This window comes from Nannobrachium achirus (assembly GCF_963921795.1).
Source record: "Nannobrachium achirus genome assembly, chromosome: 7".
NCBI classification, from domain to species: Eukaryota; Metazoa; Chordata; class Actinopteri; order Myctophiformes; family Myctophidae; genus Nannobrachium; species Nannobrachium achirus.
The window spans coordinates 48491984-48517319 of NC_137816.1; the positions used below are offsets into that span (position 1 = coordinate 48491984).

General features: G+C 46.0%; 2 protein-coding genes across 2 annotated transcripts in view; one reads left to right on the top strand and one right to left on the bottom strand.

The window, feature by feature from the left end:
* The window catches only part of pdpr (pyruvate dehydrogenase phosphatase regulatory subunit), a 35707-nt gene extending 35551 nt beyond the window's left edge, over nucleotides 1–156 (bottom strand). Inside the window, exon 1 of the mRNA XM_080729434.1 lies at nucleotides 17–156. The gene's annotated coding sequence lies outside the window, so the exon portion shown is untranslated. The remainder of the gene's footprint in view (nucleotides 1–16) is intronic.
* Nucleotides 157–2205: 2049 nt separating this feature from the next.
* LOC308288804 (gastrin-releasing peptide receptor-like) lies at nucleotides 2206–24731 on the top strand (the record flags this gene model as incomplete). Its single annotated transcript, XM_080730281.1, has 5 exons — nucleotides 2206–2573; nucleotides 21798–22146; nucleotides 23296–23409; nucleotides 24199–24350; nucleotides 24602–24731. 5 exons carry the CDS (start codon nucleotides 2206–2208, stop codon nucleotides 24729–24731), a joined length of 1113 nt encoding a protein of 370 aa, XP_080586407.1.
* Nucleotides 24732–25336: the final 605 nt, after the last annotated feature.

Sequence of the window (25336 nt, forward strand, 5' to 3'; positions counted from 1 at the left end):
ATAGTGTAAAACTCACCTAGAATGTTGGTCACAGATTATATTATTATGTGAGGTATGAAGATAATGTAGAATCCAATGACAGCTGTAGGATCAACGCTGGTCTGTTTACACAACGGTCATTTTGACATTTACACTTCCGATATGGGTGTTTTCAAGATAAAAGCGCCGGGTGGGTCCTAGACGCGTATTTGGAATTGACACCAGGCCTCCAGACGGAGCCGCTCGATTGTCCACGACACTGCAAGCGGCGCGCAGGCCAGCGGACCTTGGTCCTGCTCTTCGCCCCCGAAGCCGTGGTTACGAAGCCGTGGTGAATGCAATCGTTATATTTATGCCCAGGCCGTAAGGCCTGGGCAAGCCCACGATAAACGCCCTGTCCAAGCGACTACAATTGAGCGCTCCCTAGCTCCGCTTCAGCCAATCAAAAGCTTCGGTGGGCGGGGTTTCCCTGGAGGCCTGGTGTCAATTCCAAATACGCGTCGTGCGTAGACTGGGATCAAGTTGCTGATCCGGTCCGGGTCTATGTACCGGATACAGAAACGTTTCTTCCATATGTGTGCGTGTAAATGACCGGATACAGTAGGCCTGGCTCTAGACCGGATCACACCATAGAGCTATAATAATAAGGGATCACACTGGTTGATTGGCGATGGAAACCAGGCTTCCCACGGGTGCTGCGGAAAGCCTGGCGCGCGCGCGCAGCGTGTGTGTGTGTGTGTGTGTGTGTGTGTGTGTGTGTGTGTGTGTGTGTGTGTGTGTGTGCGTGCGCGCGCGTGCGTGCGTGCGTGCGTGCGTGCGTGCGTGTCTGTGCGTGTGCGTATTCAGGAGCGACTGCTCAGTGCTCCAGTCCCTGAACCTTAGCTTTCATTCAGGAATAATGACGTTTAGTCATTATGACTCGTTTAGTGAACCTAACAGTTATTAAATGTATGTTATCATGACTGGATGGAAGAGAGCAAAGCAACAAATAACAACAACACACGTTTCAATTTGACCCTAATCCGTGCAGTGCAGTGCTGACATTACAGATTTGGCAAAAACAAATCAAAGGAGCTTTATTGGCATGAGAAAAATACGTTTACATTGCCAAAGCAAGTATCACAAATACAATAAAAAACAGTTGAAAATGGGGAACATATAGACCTATAGTTGGAGGGGGTACAGCATTGTAACAGAGCTATGTCGCATTGTGACATTTTATATATATATACAGGGTACAAATCAGCAGCGACAACAGCGACAACAGCGACAAATCAGTAGGTGTCGCTGTTGTGCTGTCTACTCCCCTTGAGAGTTCAGTTATAAACGCTAGTAGGCCTACTGTTCCTTTTACAGGACACACTGACAAGTTCAACAAAACAATAATTGCTTGCTGCATAAGTAAGTCAATACCAAACAATACAATTTACAATTTACGCATTTAGCAGACGCTCTTAATCCAGAGCGATTTACAATAAACAAGGTAGGCCTAATATACACCAATAGCCTACAATAAGCAAGGCTTCATTTGCATAGAGTTAAAAAAAAAAAGGTTTATAGCATACTCACCAGGATACTGGCATGATACAGCCTACTGACATGATACTGAAATTATACTGACCATGATATTGTCATGGTAATTGGTTATATTTACATATCTCTGTAAATATGGCTGATAATGAAATTCCTATGATGTAAAGTAATATATCGTCACTGTCTGGCCAAAACCTCTTAACTCCATTTTTGAGTTTTTTATTTATTTATTTATTTTTGGCGTAAATCATGGCTATTAAACACCCTTTACATCTGAGTGTTGGTTAAAATAATATTGAACCAATGAAAGGTAATAAAAAGCCCTTCGGTCAAAACTCAAAACCTCCTATAGGTCTACTCTTGAGCTCATTTTCCCGAAAACGAACATTTTGGAGTAAGGAGGTTTCGGCCCGACAGCAGAGACATGACTGTCTGTATTATGACTATTTCCCTTTCCCTAAAATGTGGACTAAACAGATCCAGGGGGTAACGTGTCTCTCGATGGGGTCCAGACACTAGATCATGAACTGTGACAACTGACAAGTAGTGGTTTAAAGTAAACCATAGGCTGCAGGGGATGCGCAGCCACAGCGGCATCGCACTCGCAGCACCAGCACTCTCGCTAAGTAGTGAGAAGCTTTGCTTTATACAGAAATAGGCCATTACGCTTAAGTTTATAGCTATAGCAATGAGATGAAAACGAATTCAAGTTCAACTAGTCCATACACATGCGCTCTAGAATTTAAAGCAGTTAATGTGGTCGGTGTTGCCATCGCTTCAGTTTATGGCGTGATTATTACCGTTGGACTGATCGGTAACATCACTCTCATCAAGACGTTTAGCTCTGCGAAATCTACTATTCGGAACATTCCCAACCTTTTCATGATCAGTCTGGCGCTTGGGGACGTTTTGCTGCTGGTCACCTGCGCACCAGTGGACGCAAGCCTCCACGTAGCGGAGAACTGGCTGTTCGGTAGACTGGGCTGTAAAGTCATCCCTTTTATTCAACTTACTTCGGTTGGAGTGTCCGTGTTCACTCTTACAGCGTTGTCAGCTGATAGGTAGGCTACATGTTTTGTTATCTTCTATCTAGGCTGTCTAAACTATTAGGCCAGTGCAGTGGTTCTCAAAGTGGTCCTCGAGGGAGTTCAAGGGGGTCCCCAACTAAATGATAGTTAGAAACCAAATTTGGTTCCATTTGTACACTTAAATTAACATTCATTTTACAATAAAGGCCTAATAAAATGGTTGAAAATCACTGTAAAAATCTAATAAGTGTCAATTTGGGGGTCCTCTACTCGGCTAGTGGACTCATGACTCATAAGTTGGTCAGGGTTGTCAACATTGGACTGTCAGAATCCAGGAGATTTATTTTTGGGGGGCGCGCGGAACTCCCCAACCGGGGTCTGGGGGGTCCTCTCCCCAAAACGTATTAATAGATATTTTTTCCTGTGTTCTGTTGAATTTTGTGCATGTTTGATACATTTATCAGGCTTACTTTACTAGCATGGGTACAATTTCAGCCTTAAAATGCCAAATGTTGTTGTACAGATTTGATGACTGAAGCAAAAGGACATCTTTAATAATGATTTCTCATCTTTAAGTCATTACTTAAGTGAATATCTGTATGATCTTTCTTGCATGCATTGCCCCCACCCCTAAAGCGGGGGGTCTGGGGGTCCTCCCCCAGAAACATTTTAACATAGTAGATGTAATTTCCTGTGTTCTGGTGAATTTTGGGAGTTTGATACAAAATCCAGGAGAAATCCAGGAGATTTGCCAATCCAGGAGACTCCCAGGAGAGGGGTTCAAAATCCAGGAGACTCCTGGGAAATCCAGGAGAGTTGACAGGCCTGAGTTGGTGTGAAGTCATGACTTACAGTTGGTGTGAGCCTCACAGGTGTGAGGTGCGCCATATGGCCCCCAAACACAACCTTTTGAAAATCAATGTGAAAATACCCATAGTGTAGGCTATCTGATTATTATGACGAAACTGTCCTTTCAGTCTATAGTTCTTGCCAGGGAAGATCAGCCCTGAGGGCTCAGCCCTGAGCCACTGGATAACATTTACTATTAGGCTATAGCCTATAGGCCTAAAACATAATTATTACAGCATATAACTTCTGAGCCTCTTAATGAGAGTTAGAAAATGAAACTGTCTCAAAACAAAACTGCGCTGGGAAATGTTTATGGATATTAGGCCTATGAAATGAATGATCCATTCCACACAAGGAGAGGAAATTAAAGTTATATTTAATTTGTTATTATTATTAATCATATGGGTACCAAACAAAACTAGCCTGTATGGGAAATATATTTACAGCTGACGCATATAATACAGATTTATTAAGTTACAATAGAGAACCCCATATTTGGACTGTTAAATGTACTGGTCAGAATGAAAATTGTAACCTTTCCTGAGTATCAACTCCAAACTTGCAGCCATACTCTGACTAATGTGTTTTAATTGCGACCATAGGTTGCAGTTTACTATGAAACCCGGTAGATCCTGTCCGTGTGCCTGGGTAACGTGGGTAACGCCTCAATAGCTGACCTGTTGTGACATCACATTGTTGACTCAATGACCAAGACAGCCTGTTCTGGCAATCATATATGGAGATCCCTGATGTCATCAAAAGCCCATATTTGTCAATGCCCATATATGGACGCTCCATATGGCCAACAGAATTCATCTAACCATGAATGGGATCCCTGTCCCAATGTCAAAATTAAGCGCATATCTGGGAATGCCCATATTTGGCAATACCCATACATGGACGTTCCATATATATGGCCAAGACAGAATTCATTTGCAAATCAAGACTGCCATCATCACCTGGATCTCCATATATGAGGATCACGACACTGACCTCATCAAGCCCTGGATATCCATGGAGATCATCACCTCGATCTCCATATATGGCGCTGGTCAATACCTCTATATCTGACCTCACTGACCTCATCAAACCCTGGATATCCATACATGGAGACGACTGGATCATCACCTAGATCTCCATATATGGAGCTGGTCAATACCTCTACGTCTGACCTCACAGACTCCATATATGGATATAGCTGGCCTGTTCTGACATCACAGTGATGACTCGAGCAGAAGGGTATATGCCAAAGAAGCCATGTGCACGCGCCCATGTGCACGCACCCATGTGCGCGACCGAGTGAGGTCGTTTCTCGCCCTTAGGGCGTCTACTGGTAATAATAACTAGAACTGCACTCTGTCAAGGTGCCAACTTAGGCTTTGTGCACAAGTAGGCCATATCGCCTACCTGTGCGTCAGCAGAGAGCGCCACGAGGTGGCATCACCACTGGCGATGCCAGGGACATCACCACTGGCATCACCAGGAATGCTGGTCCCTCATTGGCTGTTAATAATGACATTGACAGAAATGCTGGTTCCTGATTGGGCTACGGGGTTAAACAGACACAGACACTGACATACATACGGTACATACCTACATACGCGCACGCTCTGCTGGTGCAAGTAATAATAATGATGATAATAATAATAATAATGTTGATGATAATAATAATAATCAAAGTCGTGTACACTGTAGGGAGCTACAATGGAAAAAACTATGGCTCGTGGACCAACCGGTGACTTTGTACACGACTTCGTACATTTCCCATAGATTCTATGGGACTTGACCACTTGCTCCTGCCCTTCGTGTACACGGTCTGTGCCGTCTATAGTTTCTTAATGGGGGGCAGCAGAGAGCCATATGTACACAGGCCCTAGGTGGTGTCCACGACCAGTAGTTTTACATGAACCCTCAGAGGGACACTGTGGGCTTATCAAGTGGTCCGTGGTGGTTCTCAAAGTGAGGTCGGGGGACCCTCAGAGGGACACTGTGGGCTTATCCATACCTTGGCTACAGGGGGGAAATAATTAAATGTACTTTTCATCGTGCCTGTTGCTAAGGTATGGCAACATGATTGGTGTCTTGCAAGACACCAGTCATGTTGCCATACCTTAGCCTTTCCTGAACTGACGCCGCTGTGAACATGTGTACACAGCCAGCATATTACTCAATGCCAAACTTTGCACACACACTCCTTGCCTGCCAATCCACAACCTCCACCCCTCCAGGGACCCCCAGGGCTTATCTCCCGATTAGGACACTTTCCAGCATAGTGACATGCAGAACAAACTGTCCATATAGTATGGTTTACATAAAAGTCAGTTGTCTTTCACACACACACACACACACACACACACACACACACACACACACATATATATATATATACATATATATATATATATATATATATATATGTGACCTCTCCTGTCTGTCCTGCCTGCTGTCTCATCAAGAACTCACAAGGATGCAGATGTGGAGCAGTAGAGTGTGGTTTTATTCAGCACTGGAACATAAAGTTGGGACACACAAACCACAGCTCAGACACAGTACTCTCTTTGGTCACCAGCAGTGTGGGCTTCCTCTGTACTGACATTTGATATTTGATCGTATAGTGGATAATTTTTACATAAAGTCTGACAAACATTCAAATAAAATAAAATACATTTCCTTATAAAATAATATATGAATTCAATCTGGCTCAGATAAATCAATACATCTCAAAAGGTTACACAGATTAGAACAACCATATCCCCTCTAAAGCTCCAGCTTTTTATATAATGCAAAAGACAGAATTAATGAACTTTAACGCCGCCCTGCTGGCATAAATGCAAAATGGCAGGTAGGCCTCTGTCTGAAATAAGTAACATACTGTACAAAATAATATAACAATCCCCCAAAATACACACACACTGTACACCACGACATACCTGGAACATAAAGTTGGGACACACAAACCACAGCTCAGACACAGTACTCTCTTTGGTCACCTGTTTAGAGACAGCAGGCCTCCATGTTAGTGTTTACACAGTGGGTTAGCAGCTAACATGCTAATCGTTTTTTACTATATCAAAGAAGCATTCTCTTACAATGAATTATAAAAACGAGTGCTGCTAGACAACAAGTATGGACAATGAATGCATGCTTAGCTACTCAAATGCATTTTAATGAGGCATAGATATGTTTAATGAATTAAAGTCTGTCTCTGCAGAAAGGTGACCTTCTTACCAGCAGTGTGGGCTTCCTCTGTACTGAGGCCCCACAATGCAACAGGAAACTAAAAGTGCAGCTTCAAAATAAAAGTACATGACATAAAACAATAAATAAACTCAAAAATAGCCATGGCTGTGTCCCAAGTTTAACATAATTGAACCAAACAATAAGTATTTATTAACACTGTTACATACACCCCCCTTAAATTATGTTAAACTCTTCCGAAAATCTCAAGTCACAAAACAAAATCTCGACCACTCAAAAGAGTGAATGAAATCAGAGCACTGATGTATTACATAGTCAACACAAAATTCTCCTGTAAGGAGTGCAAAAGAATAAGGTGGATCCAGACCCTAAACTTCTCACAGACCAATAGAAGATGCCGTTTACACCTCCTGAACATCTTAACTCACTTAGCTCTCATAGCATACTTAAAACAAAAAACAGTCATAAATCACTTTCCCATTCAAGGCTTATCAGAAACTTAGACTTCAAATAAAACAGAAAAAAAACTCGACCATTCACTTGGTCGTTCAGGCTACAAACATACTCTTCAGGAGATTCAAAACAGAACCCGAAGGCGAAGTATCCTCAACCCTCTGTGTTGACATCTCAACAACATATCTGTTAGGAGGTCTGACATGTCTCCCAAACCTGGTCGTGACTGCACCAGTTTGACCTGCGTTCACACCCTGAGGCTGTGTGCAAACAACATCACCCTGGGCAACATCATCTGAGAGATCTAAATGGGACACTGAGTCCGAATCAGGTGAGTGGGCAACAATGACAGGGGCAGGGGCTGTTTCAGGGGCTGCATTGACAGGGGCTGAATCAGGGGCAGGGACAGCACCGACAGGGACTGGTTCAGGGCTAGAAGCCACATTGGGGAGGACAGAGTCAGGGAAAGAGACTGCATCAGCGGGAATAGGGTCGGTGACTGCATCGGTAGGGACAGACTCAGTGTTCGTGTCAATGGGGACAAAATCAGGGGAAGGGACTTCATCAGTGAGGACAGGGTCAAGTCCATCAGGGGTATCGGCCACGTCATCAGGTAAGGATACACTTCCTGCCGCTACGGACAGAACTTCATCCACATCACTCCCGTCAACAGGGTCCTCAATCTCAGGAGTATTCATGAGCCAGTCCATAGTCTGGTTGTTGCGATCCACACCGCCAGCTGCCACTGACTCCTGGCCACTTCCATCAGCCACGACACTGAGATCCGATCCCGCAAGGGAGCTTGGGGTTCCGTCCTCATCCAAGTTAAGGAAGTCGACTGGGAGAAGAATGTTCCGGTGCACAACCTTCTCTTTGCCAGTCTGGATGCCTCTTATCCTGTACACATTGATGTCAGGCCTCACTGACACAACATCGTAGGGAGCTGAGTCCCATTTGTCAGAGATCTTCCTCTTGCCCTTTTCACCACGAGTGGCCAGCAACACTCGATCACCAACAGCCAAAGAATAGCCCTTGACTCGACGGTTGTAGAGTCTGGCATGACGTGCTTGCTCCTGGAGGCTGTGTCTTCGAGCGATGTCTGCCGCCTCACTTAAGTCTTGCCTCAAGCGAGCGACAAACTCGTTGCGGCTCACCACCTTGTCATCTCGGCGAACATGTTGGAACATGATGTCAATGGGGAGACGGGGAACTCGCCCGAACATCAGGAAGAAGGGGGCAAAGCCGGTGGTCTCATGCACTGTACAGTTGTAGCAGAAGGTCAATGTCTGTAGCATCTGAGGCCATCTGGCTTTTGCTGTAGGGGGCAGGACTCTCAACATGTTCAACAGTGTCCTGTTGAAGCGTTCTGCGATACCATTACCCATTGGGTGATATGGGGTGGTGTGAGACTTGTGGACTCCCGCCATCTCCAGAAGTTCTTTCATGAGCTTACTCCCGAAGTTGGCCCCCTGGTCTGTGTGAATCCTCTGGGGAAATCCATAAATGCAGAAGAAATCATCCCACAACCGGCGGGCAACTTGCTTTGCAGATTGATTTCGACAGGGAAAGGCATGCGCCATTTTGGAGAAGTGGTCCGTCACAACTAAGACGTCGACTGTCTTCTTGTCACTCAGTTCAGCAGACAAGAAATCGATACACACCAGCTCCATTGGTGCGGATGTCTGAATGTTCTCAAGGGGTGCACGGGCTGCAGGTTCAGGTGTCTTGCCAACGACACATCTCTCACACCGGCGCACATGGTTTGCTATGTCGTTTTCCATCCCGGTCCAAAAGAACCGTTCTCTGGCAAGGGAGAGAGTTCGTGCACGGCCCTGATGACCAGCATTATCGTGGATGCCGAGGAGAACCTGGCGTTTGAGGCTATCCGGCACAACGAACTGGAAGAGCTTCTTGTCGAGTCTGAGGTCTTTTTTCACCCTGTACAGGATCCCATCTTGCACCCGTAGCTTCGTCCAGTGTCTGAGGAGCTTGCTGACACACCTGGGCTCAGATGCTATTTCCCGTCTGGTAGCTCTTTTACGCCGCTGCGCATAGAACATGACTCGGCTTATGGTGGCATCTTGCTCCTGAAGATTCAAGAGCCGACTCTGGGGAATAACAGTGGAAGGGTCTTCTCCAGGTAGCTGGGGCAATGGAGGGCTAGTACCGGGCAGACTGGTCATTCCACTGTCGCTGTGGGCAGTCAGCACCGCTGACACCTCCTCAGGGCTGATGGAGCCCTCCACAGGCTGAGAGACCGCTTCAGCATCGGAATCAGATGATCTTGGTTCCACTTCCCGAACAGCTTGACAGTTGTTAGTCAGCCGGAAGGCATCCTGCACTGTACCCTTGACAACACCATTGACTTCATCCAACAGTGCGATGTAGGGCTCTTTCATCAGACGGTGACTGATACATGACTGGACGAATGGCTCGCGGCTGAGTGCATCGGCGACAATGTTCTTAACACCTGGGACGTACTTCAGATCAAAGTCGAACGCTGCAAGCTTAGCCACCCATCTCTGCTCGCACGCGTCCAAGCGAGGCTTCGTCAGGATGTAGGACAGCGGATTGTTATCCGTCCAGGCAGTAAAATGTCTCCACTTCAGCCAGTGGCCAAACTTGTCACAAATGGCCCACTTCAACGCCAGGAATTCCAGCCTGTGCGCTGGGTAGTTCATCTGTGACCGGGACAGTGTCTTGCTTGCGAAGGCGACAGGTCGAGCAACAGTTTCACCTGGTGGCACTTGAGACAGGACTGCGCCAATGCCATCGAACGACGCATCAACAGCAAGAATGAAGGGCTCACTGAAGTCAGGATGGGTCAAGGTGACACCATAGGCTAGATCACGCTTCAGGGTCTGGAATGAGTCTTTGCATGCGGCAGTCCAGTCGCTTGCCGTAAGCGCTGGTGGAGCAGTTAACCGTTTCTTGGTATTCCGGCCCTTTGTGGTCTTGTGCTTCACCTGACGTCCAGAGAGGAGCCTGAACAAGGGCTTAGCTTTGGCCGAGCAATCAGCAATGAAGTGCTGATAATAGAAGATTACGCCTAAGAAGGACTTGATCTTCTTCCAGGAAGGAGTGACACCATCGCTTTCCATCAGATCAGTCTCTCCCACATCCATAACAGCTTTCATCTTGTCAGGGTCTTTCTTCACCCCATCTCCACAGATGACATGTCCTAGAAACTTCACTGACCTCCGCAACAGGTGACACTTCTTCGGGGCTAGCTTGAGCTTATGGTTCCTCAAACGGGAGAACACCATCTCCAGACGCTCAAGAGCTAGCTGTTCGGTGGGGGCAAAGACCATCAGGTCATCGAGATAACAGAGCAGACTGGTGAAGTTTTCATCCCCGAAGATCGACATCATCATTCGCATGAATGTTGCGGGACTGTTGGACAGGCCTTGTGGCATCCTGTTGTACTCATGGAGGCCAAAGGGTGAAGAGAAGGCTGTGTACTTCTTATGCTCTTCATGAAGCGGTACATTATAGAAGCCAGACGTCAAGTCCATGGTGGAGAAGAAGACATTTCCTCCAAGCGCAGCAAGGGTATCTGCCTGGTGAGGCAGCGGGTGCGCGTCTTTCACTGTCTTCGCGTTGAGGCACCTGAAGTCGGTACAGATACGCAGACTGCCATCCTTCTTCCACACCAAGACTAGGGGCGACGCGTACTCACTGTGCGACTTCCGTATGATGCCCCTTTCCTCCATCTCATTAAGAGCAGTCCTCAGCACCTCATACTGGCTGGGTGGCACCCGGCGATAGGGCAGGCGAAACGGTCTCTCGTCCACAAGGCTTATCCTATGGACAAAGTCTGTGGCCTCCCCGCAGTCCATCTTGTCTCTTGAGAAGATGCTCTCATAGCGCTCAACAAGTCGCAGCAGCCTGTCCTTCCACAGGTCTGACACCTCACAGGCATCCAGGTCCAGGTCCTGTAGTTTCAGCTTGTTCAGAGCATCTTGTATCTGCTCAGGAGACCTTGCTGCCACCAGTTGCTGAGAGACACTCTGCACATTGATGGAGATCTTATTAGGTGGGGACAACTCTTCGACTGCAATACATGGGAATACATCCGCGATCTTGCTGTTCTTCTTCAGTGTCACCCTCTCAGTGCTAGGGTTGATCAGTTTCAAGGGCACCCACCGGTCTCCCCACAGTGGTGATATGACACGGCCCACCAACACATTTCTGGGCCTGGCTCTTGACTGGGTTGCCTCGACGACGACCGTGCTCCCCACTGATATAGGCGCAGAAGCAGGCAGCTTGCCCCAAACAAGGTGTTCACACAACGGCTCTAGCATGACACTCTGTCTCAGCTTCACAGTGCCGACCTTGTCTGGCATGGGTCCTCCCTTCCACTTCTCAGAATTGGACAGCAGGGACAAGAACTGGTAGCACTCGTCGTCGACAACATCAACCGGCCTGGCCAAAAGACTCCAATAGCTATCAGAACTCTTCATCTGACGTATAAGCACCTTGATAGCATTGCTGCCGATAATCATGTCATCTGTCTGCCCTGGGATGACCAACGTTGGAATGAGCAGCTTGAAACCGTAGATTGTCACCTCCAAATCATAGACTGCTGTTGGAGTGACATGGTGACCTCCAGCACCAATCACAACAATGTCATCAGCAGGACTTCTCTTAATATCAGGGCAGTGTTGCAAAAGGCGCACCACAGCAGCCTCACTCAAGGAGCATGACATGGAGCCACTGTCAATCATGGCTTTCAGATCGACTTCACCAGCAGCACGAACGTCAGTGTAGAACAAACTGTCAGCTCTCTGAAGCCTCTGTGTCATTTGGAATATGGCAGTCTTCCCAGAAGGCGCGACAGAACAGAGAGAGTCATACAAGGATTCGAAATCATCATTTTCACAGCTGGGAGGGTTACTAATATGATCCACACTGTTCTCCCTTAAGTGCGGATCATTCAGTTTCCCGACTGCTGATTGGACGTTGGCACAGAACTGTTGGGGCAATTACGTCTGGAATGGTCTGGTGAATGGCACTGGAAGCAGAGCCTATTGTCGCGGCAGTGAGCAAATGCAGAATGAGCAGCGTCCTGACAGACAGAACAAGGCATGTCATGCAATCCTCCAATCCTGGGAAGCCGTGGACCAGACTGTCTGTTTGAACTTGGAACGGGTCTCTGCATGAGCACCTTCTCCAGCATGCTGATAAGGCGGTTCAGGGCATCTGGATCATTGGCTTGCGGCTGCTGTGGGCTCTGTCCGTTAGCAGGCAGTGCTGGCGGAGGGACAGCAGCAAGAGCATTTACTGAAACCCTTTCCTTGGGGGCTCTGTGCGTCGTCGACGCCATCTCAGAATGATACTCGTTCAAAATATCTTGAACTTCATGAGCTGTCCATTTGTCTATCGTTTTCGACCTGAAGGTCATAGCGAGCTCAGTTGAGGGGCAGTTCTTTATGAACATTCGAGTCACCTCCGTGCTGGGGCTGTCTAGTGTCTTCCCTTGCTCCTTCAGACGCTCAGCAGCTAGGTCAACAGCACGGTTCAGCCTAAGCCAGTAGTCAAACGCATCCTCACCCTTCCCAGGAAGAGTGGTGTAGAAGTCTGCCAACGGGAGTGGTGAGCACGGGGCAGTGTCGAAGTGCTTCCGCAGAATGCCATAAATGGCGTCAGGGTTGCGGGTGATGTCAATATCGCTGTTCCTGGTCCCGAACCTGACGACATCCCTGGCTTTGCCTCTGAGGTGAACGAGGATCTCCTCTGCCTGTTCCTCAGGTCGTAAGTTCCCCCTCTTAATGAAAGTCCTCATGAGCTCCTCCCACTCTTGTACGGAAACAGGGTCTGAGCTGTCCCCTCTGAAGCAAGGGGGCTCCTTCAGCTTTCGATGGGGCACATATTGCACATGGGAGACATCAAATGCACTTGTGGCAGACACATTGGCATGGTTAGGGGGCGGGGCAGACAAATTAGCATGGCTAGGGGGAGGGGCAGCGCTTTGTAAAGGGGTACTGAAAAGCACATTGGCATGGGCAGGTGAAGGGGAAACACTGCTTAAAGGGGTACTGGCAGATGGGCTGAGGTGAGAAATAATGTCCTGTGCCACTCTCTGGCTGACCTGCTGAATCAACACGTCACCCATCTGATTCACAATACTGGCAGCAATAACATCAGGGGTGGGGGTAGAACTTTGGCCGGCTGGGGCGTGGGAATATGTGCTTTGACTCACAGAGGCAGGGGGACCTGTGTTCTGAATGGCCTGTGTAGGGGGCGCTGTGTTCTGGTTGGCCTGGGCAGGGGGACCTGTGTTCTGGTTGGGGGGAGGGGCAACATTTGTACTTTGCAAAGGGGCCCCTGGTGCACTCTGAACACCCGACATCACAATACCACCCCCCCGGACTGGACTGTTAAACTGTAAGGTCACAGGAGGCTTAAAACCTCTACCCCTACCAACCCCAAAAGGAGTCACAAAATATCCCCCCTTAGAATCACTCATGTTAAAAAAATAAATCAAATCAATTGATTAGCATACAACAGTATCACAAAATAATGTAAAACTGAAACCATAAAAGGCTTGCTCGGTTAACTGGAAAGAACAAATAAAATAAAAAATATGAACCCTTAATCTGACCACTAGTACTGTATCAGCGCAACACATCCACCTGACGTCACTGACTGTAGACGAACAGCATCAGCAGAACAGTCCCCGGATCGCTCTGTAGCATCCACAGCTCAACAGAAGAGTCTCGAGTCACGGCACCAATGTGACCTCTCCTGTCTGTCCTGCCTGCTGTCTCATCAAGAACTCACAAGGATGCAGATGTGGAGCAGTAGAGTGTGGTTTTATTCAGCACTGGAACATAAAGTTGGGACACACAAACCACAGCTCAGACACAGTACTCTCTTTGGTCACCAGCAGTGTGGGCTTCCTCTGTACTGACATTTGATATTTGATCGTATAGTGGATAATTTTTACATAAAGTCTGACAAACATTCAAATAAAATAAAATACATTTCCTTATAAAATAATATATGAATTCAATCTGGCTCAGATAAATCAATACATCTCAAAAGGTTACACAGATTAGAACAACCATATCCCCTCTAAAGCTCCAGCTTTTTATATAATGCAAAAGACAGAATTAATGAACTTTAACGCCGCCCTGCTGGCATAAATGCAAAATGGCAGGTAGGCCTCTGTCAAGTAACATACTGTACAAAATAATATAACAATCCCCCAAAATACACACACACTGTACACCATGACATACCTGGAACATAAAGTTGGGACACACAAACCACAGCTCAGACACAGTACTCTCTTTGGTCACCTGTTTAGAGACAGCAGGCCTCCATGTTAGTGTTTACACAGTGGGTTAGCAGCTAACATGCTAATCGTTTTTTACTATATCAAAGAAGCATTCTCTTACAATGAATTATAAAAACGAGTGCTGCTAGACAACAAGTATGGACAATGAATGCATGCTTAGCTACTCAAATGCATTTTAATGAGGCATAGATATGTTTAATGAATTAAAGTCTGTCTCTGCAGAAAGGTGACCTTACCAGCAGTGTGGGCTTCCTCTGTACTGAGGCCCCACAATGCAACAGGAAACTAAAAGTGCAGCTTCAAAATAAAAGTACATGACATAAAACAATAAATAAACTCAAAAATAGCCATGGCTGTGTCCCAAGTTTAACATAATTGAACCAAACAATAAGTATTTATTAACACTGTTACATATATATATATATATATATATATATATATATATATATTTCATTTATTTATTTCATAAATATTTTTCATCACAATTGGGTTTGTGGGGAGCCATCCCTGCTTCAAGCTGTCACAGCACGGCACCAACACTTCAAACTAGTTAAAAAACCCAATACAGCAGATCTACAAGCACCTCACAGATCTACAAGCACCTCGCACATGCCAGGGACAGAGTAGGTTTAGGCCTGCATAAGCCTTGCTGTCAACACACTATACTACACCACTCAGGCCACCAAGCCAGGTGTGGTCAATTAGTGCCTTCTTTTGATCAGTGGCTTCTGCTTGATGAGTGGCACCAGTCTGTCTTTGTTCCCTGGTCAGTCAAGTTCACTGGGAGAGAATGTTTCAGATCAGTGCAAGTGTATTTGTTTTCCATTTGGACTTACTGTGTTTTGTTGGTACAGTATGCGTGCGACTAACTAATATTTCTGATAATTCCAATTTGTTTGTTGTTTAATTAGCCGGATTGTGAATGCCCTGCATTTTTCTTTCATCTTTACCACACGTGTGTAACAAAACAGAGTGGTGATCATTTGGTGTGGGTGAAGAGAAGAAAAACATTTCATTAAAGGAGTAGTTCACCCCCAAAGTGACTTTTTTTCTATTGAACTCAAGTCTCCATGGCGTGAGTAATACATTGAAAAAATAAGTCATTTTGGGGGTGAACTACTCCTTGAATGTCAGTTTTGTGGTGTTTTGACTGGACACCCTGAGGTGAGGATATTGCCAGATAGACAGACAGACAGACAGACAGACAGACAGACAGACAGACAGACAGACAGACAGAGAATTGTAGGCCTTGCATTTATTTGACTTGGTTCCAACAGATGGCGAAAATAGCTAATCTTCAAGCTCACAATGCCTCACTGTTTGGACAAAGAGTTGAGGCGTTACATTTTGTAAAACACGGCCTTGTGAAAATAGCAGATCTACATGCTCACAACACCTCACAACGCAGGGCGGCGTGAGCATGTAGATCTGATATTTTCACAATTTCTGCCCCTAATATTTAATTTATCATTTTAAAAGTATTAAAAAGTCCTTAAATTGTCTCTTTAGAAATGTGCAGATAGCCTCTGTATACTGTTGAGTGGAAAAACAATGTTTCACATTAAGCTAAACATTTGGGACCACCCAAGATCATTTGGAGACCCCTCTAGGGGTCCCATAGTTGAACCACTGACTTATAAGGGGAGTATGTAGACCCCTCTAGGGGTCCCATAGTTGAACCACTGACTTATAAGGGGAGTATATGAGGCTGGATCCGTCTGGAACACTGCACTAGGCTCTCGCCAGCTCTGTAGCTCTCCACACTTGAACAGTTGTGTCCTTAAATTCAATTATAATAATTAACCCCTGTATATACGGGCAATAGTTTTACATGACTTTGTGCACACAGCCAATAGTTTTACATGAACATGTTCAGGCTTTAGTACTGTACTGTCTCGTGTAGCCCAACAGAGCCCATCACAGCACAACACGGCCCACCAGAGCCCAATACAGCCTACCAGAGCCCAATAGACTCCAGCAAACCTAAGTCCAGCCCAGTCCTGCCCAATAGGAGTATAGACCAGGGAAGGGGGGTAGTTAGATGACTGCACCAGACTCCACCAGGCTGCTCCATGCTCCAGCCAGCTCTGTAGATCCTGTGTACACGGCACTCCTAACTCGAAAGGTCAAGGAAAAGGGTCGTTTTAGGCGTCAAAACAGGCCCTTTGTCCTTAAAATGAATAAAAAAATCAAAAAAATATGTTTTGTTTCAGGCAGGACACACGTTTCATATTTGAAGCATGCCCGATCTGATGGAATGGGTTTCGTGTCTCTCCGACACTTTGAACCCTTTACGATTGCGAAAAAGACACCGAAACCCGGATTTTTGTCCTTAAAATCAATTAAAAAATCTAAAAAAATCTGTTTGTTTTACGCAGGAAACACTTTTCATATTTGAAGGATGCCTGATCCGATGGAATGGGTTTCGTGTCTCTCCGACACTTTGAACCCTTTATGATTGCGAAAAAGACACGAAATTTGCACGCCACCAACACGATTACACATTCTTTCGGATAAAAGACACTTATTCTGACTTACTTTTTGACGCTGAATCCAACAAACCCGGTCTCGTGTCTCTACGACACTCCTAACTCGAAAGGTCAAGGAAAAAGCCACTGTGTACACAGGCAATAGTTTTACATGACTTTGTGTACACGGCCAATAGTTTTACATGAACATGTCTAGGCTTTAGTACTGTACTGCCTCGTATAGCCCAACAGAGCCCAGCACAGAACAGCACAGCCCACCAGAGCCCAATACAGCCCCCCAGAGCCCAACAGAGTCCAGCAAACCTAAGTCCAGCCCAGTCCTGCCGAGTAGGAGTATAGACCGGGGAAAGGGGGTAGTTAGATGACTCCACCAGGCCATTACTGTCCAGATCTGGCTTGAATAGGCCAGACCAGGGTAGACAGGACTGCACCAGACTCCACCAGGCTGCTCCAGCCAGCTCTGTAGATCCTTGCACATGCGATTAACCACTGTGTACACGGGCAATAGTTTTAAGTTTTACATGAACCCTCAGAGGGACACTGTGGGCTTATCAAGTGGTCCATGGCCGGTTCTCAAAGTGAGGTCGGGGGGCCCACAGTGTCCCTCTGAGGGGACACGGCACAGACCGTGTACACGAAGGGCAGGAGCAAGTGTTCAAGTCCCATAGAATCTATGGGAAATGTACACAGGCGTGTACAAAGTCACCAGTAGTTTTACATGAACCCTCAGAGGGACACTGTGGGCTTATCAAGTGGTCCATGGTCGGTTCTCAAAGTGAGGTCGGGGACCCTCAGAGGGACACTGTGGGCTTATCAAGTGGTCCATGGTCGGTTCTCAAAGTGAGGTCGGGGGACCCTCAGAGGGACACTGTGGGCTTATCAAGTGGTCCATGGTCAGTTCTCAAAGTGAGGTCGGGGGACCCTCAGAGGGACACTGTGGGCTTATCAAGTGGTCCATGGTCGGTTCTCAAAGTGAGGTCGAGGGACCCTCAGAGGAACACTGGGCTTATCAAGTGGGAGCACAAAGTTGGTGAGGGGGGTACTAGCTATAGTAGGATGATCAGGCTTGTCGAGGCCAAAGGGTGTACTAGAGTCTTAATAGGCACCATTAGGTTGTTCTAGGCCGTTGTCTGCCCTTTAGCTGCTCACACAATTGAGACCAAACACTGTGTACAGGAGCCTTAGTTTGTGAGTACATGACCAATAGTTTTAAATGGATATTTCTAGTCCATCGCACACCGCTGCCTTGTGCACCCTTGGTTGGTTCGTCTTTGTTTGGGAAGGAGGGACTTTGAGGATGTACCTCACTTTGAGAACCGACCATGGACCACTTGATAAGCCCACAGTGTCCCTCTGAGGGTCCCCCGATCTCACTTTGAGAACCGACCATGGACCACTTGATAAGCCCACGGTGTCCCTCTGAGGGTCCCTCGACCTCACTTTGAGAACCGACCATGGACCACTTGATAAGCCCACAGTGTCCCTCTGAGGGTCCCCCGACCTCACTTTGAGAACCGACCATGGACCACTTGATAAGCCCACAGTGTCCCTCTGAGGGTTCATGTAAAACTACTGGTGACTTTGTACACGCCTGTGTACATTTCCCATAGATTCTATGGGACTTGAACACTTGCTCCTGCCCTTCGTGTACACAATCTGTGCCGTGTCCCCTCAGAGGGACATTGTGGGCCCCCCGACCTCACTTTGAGAACCGGCCATGGACCACTTGATAAGCCCACAGTGTCCCTCTGAGGGTCCCCCGACCTCACTTTGAGAAACGACCATGGACCACTTGATAAGCCCACAGTGTCCCTCTGAGGGTTCATGTAAAACTACTGGTGACTTTGTACACGCCTGTGTACATTTCCCATAGATTCTATGGGACTTGAACACTTGCTCCTGCCCTTCGTGTACACGGTCTGTGCCGTGTCCCCTCAGAGGGACACTGTGGGCCCCCGACCTCACTTTGAGAACCGACCATGGACCACTTGATAAGCCCACAGTGTCCCTCTGAGGGTCCCCCGACCTCACTTTGAGGACCGACCATGGACCACTTGATAAGCCCACAGTGTCCCTCTGAGGGTCCCCGACCTCACTTTGAGAACCGACCATGGACCACTTGATAAGCCCACAGTGTCCCTCTGAGGGTTCATGTAAAACTACTGGTGACTTTGTACACGCCTGTGTACATTTCCCATAGATTCTATGGGACTTGAACACTTGCTCCTGCCCTTCGTGTACACGGTCTGTGCCGTGTCCCCTCAGAGGGACACTGTGGGCCCCCCGACCTCACTTTGAGAACCGGCCATGGACCACTTGATAAGCCCACAGTGTCCCTCTGAGGGTTCATGTAAAACTTAAAACTATTGCCCGTGTACACAGTGGTTAATCGCATGTGCAAGGATCTACAGAGCTGGCTGGAGCAGCCTGGTGGAGTCTGGTGCAGTCCTGTCTACCCTGGTCTGGCCTATTCAAGCCAGATCTGGACAGTAATGGCCTGGTGGAGTCATCTAACTACCCCCTTTCCCCGGTCTATACTCCTACTCGGCAGGACTGGGCTGGACTTAGGTTTGCTGGACTCTGTTGGGCTCTGGGGGGCTGTATTGGGCTCTGGTGGGCTGTGCTGTTCTGTGCTGGGCTCTGTTGGGCTATACGAGGCAGTACAGTACTAAAGCCTAGACATGTTCATGTAAAACTATTGGCTGTGTACACAAAGTCATGTAAAACTATTGCCCGTATATACAGGGGTTAATTATTATAATTGAATTTAAGGACACAACTGTTCAAGTGTGGAGAGCTACAGAGCTGGCGAGAGCCTAGTGCAGTGTTCCAGACGGATCCAGCCTCATATACTCCCCTTATAAGTCAGTGGTTCAACTATGGGACCCCTAGAGGGGTCTCCATACTCCCCTTATAAGTCAGTGGTTCAACTATGGGACCCCTAGAGGGGTCTCCAAATGATCTTGGGTGGTCCCAAATGTTTAGCTTAATGTGAAACATTGTTTTTCCACTCAACAGTATACAGAGGCTATCTGCACATTTCTAAAGAGACAATTTAAGGACTTTTTAATACTTTTAAAATTATAAATTAAATATTAGGGGCAGAAATTGTGAAAATATCAGATCTACATGCTCACGCCGCCCTGCGTTGTGAGGTGTTGTGAGCATGTAGATCTGCTATTTTCACAAGGCCGTGGTTTACAAAATGTAACGCCTCAACTCTTTGTCCAAACAGTGAGGCATTGTGAGCTTGAAGATTAGCTATTTTCGCCATCTGTTGGAACCAAGTCAAATAAATGCAAGGCCTACAATTCTCTGTCTGTCTGTCTGTCTGTCTGTCTGTCTGTCTGTCTGTCTGTCTGTCTGTCTGTCTGTCTATCTATCTGGCAATATCCTCAGGGTGTCCAGTCAAAACACCACAAAACTGACATTCAAGGAGTAGTTCACCCCCAAAATGACTTATTTTTTCAATGTATTACTCACGCCATGGAGACTTGAGTTCAATAGAAAAAAAGTCACTTTGGGGGTGAACTACTCCTTTAATGAAATGTTTTTCTTCTCTTCACCCACACCAAATGATCACCACTCTGTTTTGTTACACACGTGTGGTTCTAAAGATGAAAGAAAAATGCAGGGCATTCACAATCCGGCTAATTAAACAACAAACAAATTGGAATTATCAGAAATATTAGTTAGTCGCACGCATACTGTACCAACAAAACACAGTAAGTCCAAATGGAAAACAAATACACTTGCACTGATCTGAAACATTCTCTCCCAGTGAACTTGACTGACCAGGGAACAAAGACAGACTGGTGCCACTCATCAAGCAGAAGCCACTGATCAAAAGAAGGCACTAATTGACCACACCTGGCTTGGTGTGTTGACAGCAAGGCTTATGCAGGCCAACCTACTCTGTCCCTGGCATGTGCGAGGTGCTTGTAGATCTGTGAGGTGCTTGTAGATCTGCTGTATTGGGTTTTTTAACTAGTTTGAAGTGTTGGTGCCGTGCTGTGACAGCTTGAAGCAGGGATGGCTCCCCACAAACCCAATTGTGATGAAAAATATTTATGAAATAAATAAAAATATACATATATATATATATATATATATATATATATATATGTGTGTGTGTGTGTGTGTGTGTGTGTGTGTGTGTGTGTGTGAAAGACAACTGACTTTTATGTAAACCATACTATATGGACAGTTTGTTCTGCATGTCACTATGCTGGAAAGTGTCCTAATCGGGAGATAAGCCCTGGGGGTCCCTGGAGGGGTGGAGGTTGTGGATTGGCAGGCAAGGAGTGTGTGTGCAAAGTTTGGCATTGAGTAATATGCTGGCTGTGTACACATGTTCACAGCGGCGTCAGTTCAGGAAAGGCTAAGGTATGGCAACATGACTGGTGTCTTGCAAGACACCAATCATGTTGCCATACCTTAGCAACAGGCACGATGAAAAGCACATTTAATTATTTCCCCCCTGTAGCCAAGGTATGGCAGCTGCCATAGCTTGCCATACCCAATTGACGCCCCTGCATGTTCACCTCCAGTAGGTTGGGAAAGTAGCCTGCCACCCTGTGGAAATAGGCTTGAACTGCAAGATAGGACCCTAAAACAAATAAAATGGAATAAAAAAGCATCCGTAAGACGGATGGGCGAACAAGTGGTGTCCATACGTAGATGGGGTCCCAGAGGACATGTAGAGCCCACCCCCTTATTTTTCACGCCCCCAGGGAACACACAGCGGGGTTTGGAAATTTGTCGTGTACACCAGCCCTAGGACCTCGGCTTCGTGGACCGATTTAACGATAGGGGTAACAGTATCACTATGTTGTTATTATTATCTTAAGTAGTCTATACTTTTTAATTAGCTTTTCCCTTTCTCTCTGTTTCCTTTCCATCTGATTACAGTATCTCTAACAGTCTCTATGTCTATCTCTTCCCCTGCATGTGTATCTGCATCAGGTACAGAGCCATTGTGAAGCCCCTGAATGTCCAGAGATCCAGTGCTACCTCTGGCGTTGTCCTGCGGGCAGCACTGATCTGGTTGCTCTCCATGACACTTGCAGTGCCTGAGGCTGTATTCTCTGACCTCCACACATTCAACATCAGCTCCACCAATGAGACCATAGTGACCTGTGCCCCTTACCCCCTGGCCGGGGAGATGCTCCCTATGCTCCACTCCACGGCTTCCTTCCTCATCTTCTACCTTATTCCCCTGTTGGTCATCTCGGTCTACTATGCCTTCATCGCCCGCAGTCTGTTCAGAAGCACTTCTAATCTGCCGGAAGGGAACATTTGTGCCAAGCGACAGGTAAGTCACAACTATTTCTTAAAAACATATTTTTGTTTTTGGCTACCATAAGAGGCGATTTTAAAAATGGGTGATGTTAAAGGACATTTCTTTCATGTCATTGCCTATTTTCAGCTTCGGACATACATATACCGGTACCCTGTGGTGTGTTCTAGACTTTTTTGAAGGCAGACTATAATCTATGATCCGCGGCTATTCGTGTGGCCAGCGCATACGCCAGTGCATAATGCCTATCAGATAGGCTACTTTGAAAGGTTCACAAGGGCATACGCTTTTAAAAAAAAAATGTCTTCACAGCATACGGCATACCGGTATACCCGTGTGATAGAACACAGCACTGAGTATACCGGTATTAATAATGAATTAATGAATTGCATTTTTATAGCGCTTTTCCATGTGCTCAAAGCGCTTTACAATGGTTCATTCATTCATACATTGGGAAGTATTATATAAACAGTTTACCTGTGTTTGGCTAAACAACATCACAGGACGATTTATAAGTCTCAGATTAGAAATTTGTTAAATACATTTTGTATTTGGACTAGATAAAATCCATGCATGGGAAGGATAGATTTATCTGTGACTTAAAATGTATATGTGGGCCAGGGCAGGGCATCAAGTGGAGGGGTGAATAGCCCCTTCACTACGTCCATTGCCCCCCTACGTCCTGTACCACACTTATCTTCCACCTCTGCCTTCATTGTGATCTTAATGGCACTCATGTAAGGTTTCGCAGCACAATTTGTTTGGAAACATATAATATTATCAACATCTGCCAAAGTACTGAAAAAAACTTTTATGGTAGTTCCTGTTACAAAAGGTGTCTTCAGGACCACAATTAGCCATGATATCACACACACACACACACACACACACACACACACACACACACACACACACACACACACACACACACACACACACACACACACACACACACACACATACTATGGCGGCTTTTCCGTGCCAGCAAAGCGAAGGGACGCACACACACACACACACACACACACACACACACACACACACACACACACACACACACACACACACACACACACACACACACACACACACACACACACACACATTCCACAGCTCTGGTATGGTCCTTTAAACACAAACCTTAATTTTCTTTTGCACATCTAACAGGTGGAATCAAGAAAGCACTTGGCTAAGACTGTCCTGGTCTTTGTGGGTCTATTTGCAGTTTGCTGGCTACCCAGCCACGTTATCTATTTATATCGCTCCTACCACTACTCTGAGGTATATATCTACTACTTTATTTTTTTTGTACATGTTTCTTTTATGTTACAGCAAATGTGTCAGAAGGTAAATGTCTTTTCATTTCTATTTTTCTATCCTTGTAACCTAAACCTGTCTCTTTGAATAAAATATGTTTTAAAAAAGAAGGTAAATGTCATTGTTGTGGGAAACAAACATTTCCCAGTAATATACCAAATATTTTTGAGCAGATTGGGAAATGTGTAAAAAAAAAAGAAAAAAAAAGAAAAAGAAGCAAATCAGCACTCTGACCCACTGGCAAATGATGCTGCTATCCCACTACGATTAGCATAGGCCTAGTCAGACCTATTTTTTTTTTAAACATTTGCTGTCAAGAGAAGTGTCTATCTTCTCGTTAAACAAAACAGGTCTTGTTCTGAATCATGTCTAAATCAAAGGAGGGGAGGGCGGTAGTCTGTCTCGTAGAGGTCAGATGATTAGATAGTCTGAATAGGGGAAACAAAGAGTGAAACAAAATATTAGAAAAAATTGCACAAGATCCCTTCTTATGACCCCAATCTAGCACCAACTGCCATTATGACGGACCACTCTCTGGTACAGTAGGTGTCAGTGTGCTAATTTGCATTTTTTTTTATTCATGGTCTGCTGTGACATTTTAACATTTACAGTTACATTTTACAGGTACATAAATTTAAACATTTACCATTTTTATAATACAGTGACATATCACAATTATGTACAGTAGAGTACTGTATAACATACAAATGACATGTGTCAGCCCTATATCGCTCTGTCTACCTCCTGCTATAGGTGGACATCTCATTGCTTCACTTTGTGTGCAGCGTGGTAGCCCGCATCCTGGCCTTCGCCAACTCATCCCTCAACCCCTTTGTTCTCTACCTGCTCAGCAAGAGTTTCCAGAAGAGGTTCAACCAGCAGCTGTGTTGCTGCTGCCCAGGGGCGTTACACCAAATTCTGGGCCCTGGGTACAAGGATTCACTGCGGGCCCCCCATGAATGTTAACTATTGAAAAATAGCAGATATACAAGCTCACAGCGCGGCACCGAGTGCCGCGCTGCGAGCTTGTATATCTGCTATTTTTGAAAAATCGTGAAAATGTGTGCAAAGGTTATTAGGGCCCTTCCACCTTGGGTCCCAGTAACTCAATCCCACTCTCCTACCCCTTGTGACGCCCCTGCTGCTGCCCAATGAGCCTCCAGCGCTCCTCGCAGAGTCCGACGCCATACAACACACACATGACCTCCATTCGCAGCACACATCACTCCATGGTTAGCATGAGCATGGTCAACGGCAAGCAGGCCTATCAAGAAGACTGTCTGTAGAGGAGGTGTCTGAACGTCTTCATCAAACATGGGCACGCAAAGCTCTAATACGGGGTTGTCTTTATTAACGATTAACGAATACCATATCTTCGCGATATGGTCTTCGAGATAGACTTAATCTGGTTGCAATGCCAGTCAAATGACAGTCAAGTGACAGATCAGATTTTTTTTTAATCAGTCAGGGTTAGGGTCATTTTATCCACTTGGACCATGGTCACGTTAAATACTGTAATGCCAAAATACAGTACTTATTTTTCACAGTTGGAGACACGCCACACATACTGCTGGTTGACATTTTTGACCAGGTAGTACAAAGCATTGAACTCCGCTAGTTAGCATCTTATCAGTTTGGCTAAGGCTGATGCGAGTAAAAGATTGGCTTCATGATGGAACATGAACGACAATGGCTGCTAAATATTCTAAATATTCATGTTTTCAGTTTTAAATGATTTAATACCTTCTTCTTTGCCATATATTTCTTAGCATCTGAAGTACCTATGATGTTCCTTTTGCATGTCTATTTAACACAAACATCTGTACTAGTTGTTTAGTGACCTGTTCAGTCATCTTTGATTCTGTTTGAACGTTTTGCCTTTTTGACCAGA